Source organism: Diadema antillarum, unplaced genomic scaffold (genome assembly GCF_040938485.1).
Source record: "Diadema antillarum isolate AM-2024a unplaced genomic scaffold, OU_Dant_1.0 seq00001051_RagTag, whole genome shotgun sequence".
NCBI classification, from domain to species: Eukaryota; Metazoa; Echinodermata; class Echinoidea; order Diadematoida; family Diadematidae; genus Diadema; species Diadema antillarum.
In genome coordinates this window covers 1331966-1342039 of record NW_027271881.1, presented here as the reverse complement: position 1 = coordinate 1342039, position 10074 = coordinate 1331966, and the positions used below count along the sequence as shown (strand labels likewise).

Below are 10074 nucleotides of genomic sequence, written 5' to 3'. Positions count from 1 at the left end.
TTGACATGTCATTTAATTTGAACCAAAATTTCAAGACTGAGATGAGTACCGGTAGATTTTTATCTACACGTATGGGTAGGCCTTAAGAGCTCCTTCTATTGGTACTTACTAATGGTCAGAATGTTTATGATTATGCTGAAATGCTTTTCTTTTACTCCCTTATACAATGTAGCATGATTTTACTTTACACATTTGCAAGTCTGTAATACAGAGAGTAATGACAGTGTTTCAAAAAATGAAAGGCAGAGCTTACTAAACACGGCATTGCAACTGGCTATCTGTGAATGATGGTAACTGTTTGTAAGCTATGGCTACAAGTTGATTACTATCCGCTTCTTCATTCGGAGTGCCTCGCCTCTGCGCAGATTTTGAAAGGATAGGGACTATGTGTGATGCCAGGCCGACCCTGCCTGCCAAGAGGCCGCTCGCCTGGCGCCAAGGAGATCCTAAAGCGATGGAAAATGTGAGTGAAAGCCAAATACAGCTCCATGCGTGCAAGCTGCTCCCCGAGGCAAACCCGGTGACCTGATAAACAACAGAAGAGTTTCACAGAATATGTTGACCTTCTCAGAACAAATATCGTAAAATGTTTTTGCCATTTTGCATTAAACATGTTACAAACAGGGGTGAGAGGGTTAAAACAAGCTAGAGGTATTATTAGATAGAGTTAGAGCACCATTGATTCCAAGACCCCCTTTAATCTGTGAGTCTTCAAATTGACTTACACCAGTATTTCCCTGCAGTGTCTTATTGCATTTTGTTTCAATGGAAACATTTCCAGGATTAATGATATGAAAGCGATATGAAAATTCCATGTAAAATCAACAAATTCTTCCTCGAAATGACTGTAACAGTGGCTGCCGTTTCTGCGATCTTTTTTTTTTCTTCCAGTCGTAGTTCCATACTTGCCAATCAAAAGTATTACTGTATTATGGTTGCTTTTTAGTTTCAACCTTATGTGACCAAAGTTTGCGTCTTGATGCGGCCACGTCGAAGAACCGAGTTAGTGTACAGAGTAATGATAGTCAATGCTCGAAGAGGAATACTACTGTGAGACTTATTCCAAGAGAGGACAACTAACTTGGTATCAACATCGCTCCTGTGAGAGTGGCGATGAATAAACGCATGGTAAAATCTTAAGGAAAACACTGTCTTGTTATTGCTTTCCTTTATTTATTTGTCTGTTTGTTTAGTTGTTAAGAGAAACGGAGGAACGAGTGTCGTGATTTTTTTTAACTACCTCTGCGAGTGTAAACCTATTTTTTAGAGAAGAAGCCACAGCAAATAATCATGATCGATTGTGTTTTTAATCTCCTTTTATACAGAATCTGAACACACACACACACACACACACACACACGCACACACACACGTTATATAAGCAACCGAAAATATCCCCGACTTCATTGGCGTTGTAGTTGAAAGTTTAAGAACTAAAGGCCATTTTGCGACTTTCAGAAGTATTTTTTTTTTAGGTGATTTTTTTTTTCTGTCGAATCCAATGTTCTACCCCAACAGAAGCCTTCAAAGACGCCGCATTCATTCTTTTGATGTTTCTCGTCTGAATAAACGTTAGCTGGTTCATGGGCAATTGTGTAGGTACATCAAATCCTACAACAGATTCATTTAATCCTAATGATGCTTACCAATTGAAAATGGCATGAAGGCGTCAAATCGCTTTAGTTTCCCATCATTGTCTAGGAACCGTTCGGGCTGAAATGTCTCTGGATCGCTCCATGCCTCTGGATCCATGTGCGATGCATATAGATTAGCCATGACCGTGGTCCCCCGCGGTAGACGGCTTCCGTTGGACAAAGTGACGTCACAGGTGGTTGCATGAGGAATGGCCACGGGAATGACGTTTCCCAGACGGAGAATCTCCTGAAGAACTACCTACGAGCGACAGCAAACCAAACGTGTATTACGACGCAAGACGGATTCATTACTTTTGCTGCTAACTGTCAATTTCACCTTCATGACATTTTGGCTGCGTTTATCAACTTTCCCCTGTTTAAACGACTTTCCAAAGCCCTTTCCAAAGCCCTTTCCAAAGCCCTGTACTATTAATGTGCGCTTGTTTTCTAAGAAGGGACGGCGAAAAGCAATTACCATCATAAAGACATATCTTCCTTTGAGAGTGACGAGTCATGATGCAATGCCACATGAATCAATTGTCTTCCTTATTCTGTGAGGCAGCTCCAATTTAGCACATACTTCAAATATTTCTGAGTGGCGGCATGAGACTTTGGCTGCGTTTATCAACTTTCCCCTGTTTAAACGGCTTTCAAAAGCCGTTTCCAAAGCCCTTTCCAAAGCCGTTTCCAAAGCCCTTTAGAAACGGCTTCCAAAATAGTTGCGTTTATCAACTCTTCGCGAACACGATAACTGGCCTGTCACTGCACAGCTGCATTGCGCAATTCGACCCGAGGAGAAGAGGTCATAATAAGGCGTGCATTGTTCGTAACTGCAGTACAATACTACAAAGCCGTTTCAAAACAGCTTTGCGTTTATCAACTTCAAAAGGCTTTTACAAACAGGTTTCTGGAAACCTGTTTAGGAAACCTGTTTGGAAAGCCACAAATTTGCGACTTTCGAAAAGGCTTTCCGAAAGGGCTTTCAAAACAGCTTTGCGTTTATCAACTCGTAAAAATTCCTTGAAAGCTGTTTGGAAAACCTGTTTCTGCCGAGAAAAGGAGAGTTGATAAACGCACCCTTTCGAAAAGGCTTTCCGAAAGGGCTTTCAAAACAGCTTTGCGTTTATCAACTCGTAAAAATTCATTGAAAGCTGTTTGGAAAACCTGTTTCTACCGAGAAAAGGAGTTGATAAACGCACCCATTGATGGTCAGTCACGCTGGTTTCGTAACAGATACGACAGGCTTTATAAATTCTGTCCTATCTACCGGATTTGGAAGAAATTATAAGGAAAAGTTGATAATGACACAAGGAGCACATCAACTTTTGGTATGAATGGGGTCACCGTCTGGATCGAGGTGTTTTTGTTTTTGTGTGTTTGTTTGTTGTTGTCGTTGTTGCTGTTGTTGTTGTTTTTTTTTTTTTTTTGGGGGGGGGTGCAATTTTTTGAAGGGTTTTGTGAATAGCTTTAATAATCCGGGTAACGATGTCAATTTTGTTCCAAATGCTAAGTGTATGTTTAGAGGGTCAAGGAATCTGGAATGTAATGACGCAGATGTTACGAATGCATGGGATGGAAGTCAGAAATACTGGTGAAAATGAGCTGCTTTGGCAGAGATCTGCGCTCCCCGAGTGCCTTTCTAGTTTTAACGTTCCAAGGCCTGTAAGTAAAGCACGCACCGAATGTTTTCGTTGTCACCATGCCACTGTTTGAATTTTTATAGCAATATATTACGCTCATGTTTCGTGATCTGTCATTACGATTACTATTAACATTTTCGAATTATTATGATATACAACGCACTGTCATTATCATTATCTCCTCGGTGAGGTGGGAGAGTGTAGGAAAGTCTTTTTCAAAGAGTTCCTCTTGGTCATCCCACCTCCCTTGGTTCCTGTAGCAACGGTTTCCCCTAAAGTTTTGCAAAAATCAGTTTCATTATTCCCATGTATGTATTTCCATGGAGGTGTTCTTTCTACCCGGTATTTTGCAGGTCTTCGCAGGTTATAGCGTAATCTAATGTTGTTGGGGTTTTTTTTTTTTTCGTTTTCATTTCTGCAAGTTTTTCTTTCTCTGTGTTGCATGTACATTCATGCTGCAGTACAATTACATTTTGATATGAATCATAGTTCATGACGTATATACCTGTGTGTACGGCAGACGATGTCGGTCTCCCCAAGACGGCAGGCGATCGATCCCTACTTGCGCGTCCAGCTCCTCCTGCACCAGTGCCTGTATCTCTGGATGACGAACCATGAACACGACGCCCCACATGACACCGGCGTGTGTCGTCTCCGCCCCGCCGATGAACAGGTCTGTGGCTACATACGTCACACTCTCACAGATATCATCATCATTATCACCATTGTCGTCTTCGGTAGCACACTGCTCATCGAGTTCAGACAACACCCTATTTTCCCTTTCCCCGTGATTGTCCACAGAGTGGTTCATCTCGTTCTTGTCGTCGTATTCTCCGATGCATTCAGGTTTGATATCATCTGCCTGCGACGCATCTGATGATTTTCTGCTTTCAGCGATGAGACAAAAATCAACAAATCCCTGGGTCTTTCTACCAATTCCCTTCTGCCTCTTCCGCACGAGTGCCCTGACGAATTCAAAAATGCCAGCGAAGCCCTCGAGGACTGCTTTTTGTGACTTAAGGGGCAAGTGCCAGAGTATTGGAAAGAAGTTCACGGCACTAGCGCTTGAGAGGTAGTGAAAGAATTTGTCGGCCATTCGGAGTAGATGTCGGAAGTCTTGATCATCGTAAGAGTAACTCTTCCCGAAGCATATAGAACAGATAACATTGCAGAGAGCCATCTGAACGACTCTGGAAATGTTGACGGGACGACCGCAGCTTGCTCCCAGAAGCGATATGACGTTTGCAATGTCTTGTGTGATCATGGACTCAATGCCCGAATCAGATTGCATGAGATGCCGCATCATTTTCTGCCACACTTTGCGATGAAGCCGCCATTGTTGACTTGGCTGTTCGTTGGCGATACCTTTTGCAAAGGGGGATGAACAATATTAGAGAGGATGTTTGAGCATTAATCATCTTGCGAGTAATGATTTACCTTCTCGACATTATGATTAAGGCATAGTTGAATCATAATCATTTTCACCATTATCATTATTGTTATTTTTATTGTTATTATTGCTCTAAGTAGGCCTATACATTACGTGTATCGTATTGTTATCATTGGAACCATTCATTTCAAGCAATAAGGATCCGGAAGGCATTCTAAACACATCTACGCACAACTTTACACTTCATTCAACATTGTGCACGGGATTGTTACTTGGTTTTGGCATAATTTTGCAGTTATGACAGGGCTCGACATTAACTTTATTTTTCTCGTTTGGGCCGTAAAATCTTTGCATATTATGAAATTTTGGTGGCCCTAAAGAGAAGGATTTAAGTATGAAAACCTATTTTGAATTTTACCTGGCAAGCCCCATCGGACCACTAAAAGAAAGCCGTTTTGGAGATTTGGTAGCCCGACATCAAGTTTCAGTGGTCCCGGACCATCGGGACACCGCTAATGTCGAGCCCTGGTTATAAACCGCCCCTTCCTCATGGGGAAAAAAAACCAAATATAGATCAAATAGAGTATCGTTTTGCTTCATTCTCTAATCTTCTATAGAGTAAGCTGGTTTTCCCGATGGGAAGTAATAAACTAATAGAAAAAAACGAGCGTGGAGCACACACGACATTCGACCAACCTCGACCATCGTTGACCTTGTTCAGCATCCATATGGGTCGACCGTCGAAGCTCGCAGCCTTGTTGACGAAGGCCTCTCGGATCACGTCGGCGCCGTTGAGAACGACCAGGGTCTGTCCACCAATCTTCAAGGAGAACACGTCCCCAAAGCGGGTCCCGAGGTTCAACAGACTTTGATGGAGTCGCCGACAATCGAGGAATGGAAGATATCCCAGAACTGGCACGCCGACTGGACCCCAGGGAAAATGGCGTCTCCTTTTAGAGTATTTGATATGGAAGATTTACTATCGTTCAACCAACATGATTCCTTTCATACGCTGCTACATTGTAGAGATAGGTGGGCTGTCCTAAGTCAGACCTTTCCTCAGAATACATGTAGTAAAATTGGAAACCTCTATAAAATCATTATGGAGGAGAAGACAATGATATTTCCAGTGAATTTATTCCAACCCGCAAAATTTCCGTTATTCTCAGTACAAAAGGGGATGGTATTCTCGAGTGCCATGGGGTTAGTTTTTCATTTCTTTTTTAAAACTTTGAGGCATGTCACCATTAGATTTACGATGTTGGGAGACATCATTCTTCAACCATGCAAACTTTAATTCATGACGTTTGCAAAATGGGATACTACTATACGACCTTTAGAGAGTTAGGAAAACGACTAATTATAACAGTAAATCATTATCATTAACATGATCAACATTCTACCATAACTCAAAATATTTGTCAGAGAAAATAACATTAAATAGGCCTATAAACGCATAATTACATTATATTTCTCATTCTGGTCAGGTTCAATTCGCATCTCAATTAGTAACACACACCCTCCACTCAGTCAGTCTACATCCATAAACTTAATACATGTAGGCCTAGTATATACAGTGAAGATGCAAGAGGGGATCGAGAGGTGACAGATACTATAGCCATTCATACAACACGTGTATTGTCCCTATACTAATTTCTCTTATACTCTTTGGATTGAAAATGTGCTAATATTCCACTAAAGTGTGCACCAGATCGTTGAATTTCAATTCTAAAAATGGAAAAGCTCCCGCATGTGGGAGGAGGACACACACTCTCCCCCGCCCTTAACACCTCCATAAAACTTTGGGGCCCTATATGCACACATCAGTGAAGACCCACACAAGGATCAAGATGTCACAAGTCATTATCTAATACACTGTACCACGATCTATACGTATAGCCATTTATTTCCCCTGAAAATTCAGTTTTCTTACTGTTCATTAAAAAATTAGCAAATTTTTCACCAAAATGTGCACCGGATCGTTGCATTTCGATTCTAAAAAGGCAAAAGCTCCCTCATAATATGGCAGGTGGATACCCTCGGCTGGATGCCCAGTCCAACACCCAACCCTTGCTTGGTCGCTGCACTCCCTCGCTTGCGTGGAGTCATTTTTCCAGCACATGATTAGTATACACTAGTAATATTGCCTTCATTATTTCCGTCGGGGTCATTCCACGAGACCGACAACCATGAGTATCCGGCCCACGATTTCGACACTAGGCAAATAAGGTCAACGAGTTCGACTCTATAGTAAACAAGGCCCACGAATTCGACACAAAGCAACAACAACAACAACAACAAAAGATCCACAAGTTCTACAATATGTAAAAACGATCCACGAGTTCGACATTATATCACAGGTGTCGGTCTCGTTGGCCAATTGTTTGCCTAGTGACGAACTCGTGGGCCTTGATTGCTTAGTGTCGACCTCGTGGGCCTTGTTTGCCTAGGGTTGGATTCATGTGCCTTCTTTGCTTAGTGTCAAACTCATGGGCCGTGAGACTCGTGGGATGTATGATTCGTGGATGTCAAAGTCTTGTCGTGTATCCTTTATCCCCCCCCCCCAACTCGTTACACAAAATCGCCGCTTCTAAACTCAAACAAAACCATCTCTTCAATATATCATTAGATATCATAAAATATTTACTATTATGCAAACACATAATTGAAGTTCATACACAAGAATACACGATCATGTTTATGCTTAAGCAAGGTTCCCACTTAGCCGAGTTGGAGTCCCGAGTTGTGCCGAGCTGCGCGAGCTTGAACTCGCGTGAACTCGCGTGAACTCGCGTGAAATTTGTCAGTTTTAATGAGCTGCGCATGAGTGATCTACGAGGCAAAATCGACTTTACTACGATAGCGGTACGAGTGATCCGAGCGTGACACGAGTCACACCGATCTTGGGGCGAGTTGTGATGACCTGTGTAAGACTTAAATCGCGCTCTCATCGAGTTATAAAGAGCTTGTTACGAGCCCGTTACGAGCCCGTTACGAGTCCGTTATGAGTTCGCGCAATCCCTGTGAAATGTGAATAATTCCATTTCAATAGGTCAGTTCAATGCACTTTGAATAAGCGAACACAAAACTCGATGTAAGTCGCAGAGCTAGATCTAAACTCGCGCTTAGCTCTAGGGCAACTCCCCTTACACATACTGGTAGTAGGTTCGTAGTGCTCGTATTGCACTCTTCAAAACTCGAGCAGAACTCGCGTATATACTTGAAGGTGGCGAGTTACGAAGAGTTCATCGCGAGCTTCGTCCGAGTATTGAGAGTTTGTTACGAGTAGTACGAGTTTAAAAGAGTTCAGCACGAGTTACTTCGAGTTAGGGAAAATTTTGAACATGTTCAAAAATTTTTGAACCACTCGCGAGTTCACGGGGAGTTTTGCAGATTGACTACTAGTACGGCAGATAGGTGAAGAATTGTGGGTTTGGTGAAACAAGCATGGAATTTGGTATGCGGGTAGACTATACCCCAGTGGTAATTTTTAGATAAGTCGAACCGAAGTACAGCGACCATAGGATGAGCACTAGCTGAGTCATTAAATAAACTATTTGTCCCATCCAACACACACACATTAGACAAGAAATAATCAACAGTGATTAGTTCGATACATTCATTAGTATAAACTGGTTGATAAATACAGGAATAATTCACCTCATTTAAAACATTCAGTTTCTTGTCTGGATGCCATGACCTTTTTAAAGGGCATAACGATTCTATATCGCGCTACAACGAGAATCAACGAACTGCGATAGAAATACCAAACTCTTTAACTAATGCTACCTGTGCAACATCTTATTAAACAGAACCGTCATGTCAATATGCTTTGGCAGACGTCTTGATAAAAGATAATTTGATAAAAAGGTATGATGGAAAAAATTTGTCGATGATACTTATCACATCGTGCCTTTTGGGCGTGATATCAAATTTATCTATCACAAACAAAATCAAAGGGTACAGTAAAATTGGAAGCCTTACTTTTAGTACTCAGTATTTAAGACTACCTATAGTTATGCATGGCATTGATTCTTTAGGGAACATGTCGGCATTACCAATAGTTTTCATAAGCATAAACAACGATAAAACAAATGTATCTGTAGTGTAATTTCTTGTTTTTGCAGGGGCCGATTATTCTCATATAGATATAGTTTATGCATGTCCTTTAATAGTTTAATTAGTCGACTAGACGTCAATCTTTATCTCGTACAGCCGCAATGCAAAGTTCATGAACGTGGAGTGATGCGAAATGATTAAACCATACCTGTAAACATGGAGGCCTAATACAACGAGCAGGCTCAGGAGAAGAACTAGCATCACAGGCGAGAAGTTGATCGTCTTGAAGCAAAGTGAAAAGATCGGTGACATGATGTCTAGTAATAATCGATAGTCATCAGACTGATCGCGATTACTAATATGATGAAAAGGCAAATAAACTGCTGATTTCGCGCTAGATCTCTGAGATTGGATGTAGAGAAGGTTAAACGAGATGGGGCTACGGAAGAAAAATATTCTGTAGTAGTCGCTTCTCGTGTGTTCCGACGAAACAAGACAGTCGTAATGCCAAGAAGTTCTAATTCCCTTTCGGCTGAGAGTTACTGCCTGCACAGCTGACCTCATTTCTTTAACGTTCATAAAATTTAGAGCATGCGTGACCATCAGAGCCTCTTCAACTGAGGCGAGGAGAAAATGTGGCATTCTCCGCTGGTGGAATAAATTGCATGACACAAGTCTCAAGCAGAAAGTGATATTGTGCTTGCCGCCACACACACACACACACACACACACACACACACACACACACACACACACACACACACGCACACACACACGACACACACACACACACTATTCTCTTTGTAGTTACATTAGATGCAGAAATGGACACGTTTCTGTAGGCCTCACAGTACACCTGATTTTTGTTTCGTCTTTCTAAATATTCAAACCGGAACACAGGTAGGCCTGTATAGTATACAGCTAATGAATAATGATTGGTAACAATGTTTTAGCAAAATTTATCACATCTTGGGCAAAGTATACAATTTGTTATGTGTATATAGCAACGATGATTTGTCGTAACGTACAAAATATCTTGCCCTTTAATTATTGAGGTCATTTTCTACGGGCCGATTTAAGGTTTTGTTTATAATCAAATTCATCTGAGGCCAACGTGACCATACTTTTCATCGCCCATACAAGGCTAGAGTGATATATTACCGCGGAAGCAGTGTAAGAGTCATGGCTTTGACCCCTGTACTCTAAAATGCTTGCAGAGAAAGAATGACCACTTGCAGACCTTGCTGTGGTTCAATATCAAAGATTTATAGAGACCTACATTGTATGATTGTGACCGCTGCAAACGTGATCTGATTTTTTTCTCCTTCTTCTCTTTACTTTTCTTAATTGG

General features: G+C 41.6%; 1 protein-coding gene across 1 annotated transcript; it reads right to left on the bottom strand.

Annotated features, from left to right (window-relative positions):
• Nucleotides 1–337: 337 nt before the first annotated feature.
• LOC139743139 (vitamin D 25-hydroxylase-like) lies at nucleotides 338–9035 on the bottom strand. The gene is made up of 5 exons (XM_071653649.1): nucleotides 8932–9035; nucleotides 5361–5614; nucleotides 3780–4639; nucleotides 1647–1893; nucleotides 338–525 (listed from the first exon to the last, which is right to left on the bottom strand). Exons 1-5 carry the CDS (start codon nucleotides 9033–9035, stop codon nucleotides 338–340), a joined length of 1653 nt encoding a protein of 550 aa, XP_071509750.1.
• Between the last annotated feature and the right edge of the window lie 1039 nt (nucleotides 9036–10074).

What these genes read in the sequence shown, in the direction of transcription:
- LOC139743139 (XM_071653649.1), bottom strand. Translation starts at nt 9,035, where the DNA reads ATGTCACCGATCTTTTCACTTTGCTTCAAGACGATCAACTTCTCGCCT. An exon ending in CAAGGTCAACGATGGTCGAG is followed by an intron (nt 4,640 to 5,360) that starts GTTGGTCGAATG and finishes CCTTTGCAAAAG; the next exon opens with GTATCGCCAACGAACAGCCA. An exon ending in CTTCATGCCATTTTCAATTG is followed by an intron (nt 526 to 1,646) that starts GTAAGCATCATT and finishes GTTGTTTATCAG; the next exon opens with GTCACCGGGTTTGCCTCGGG.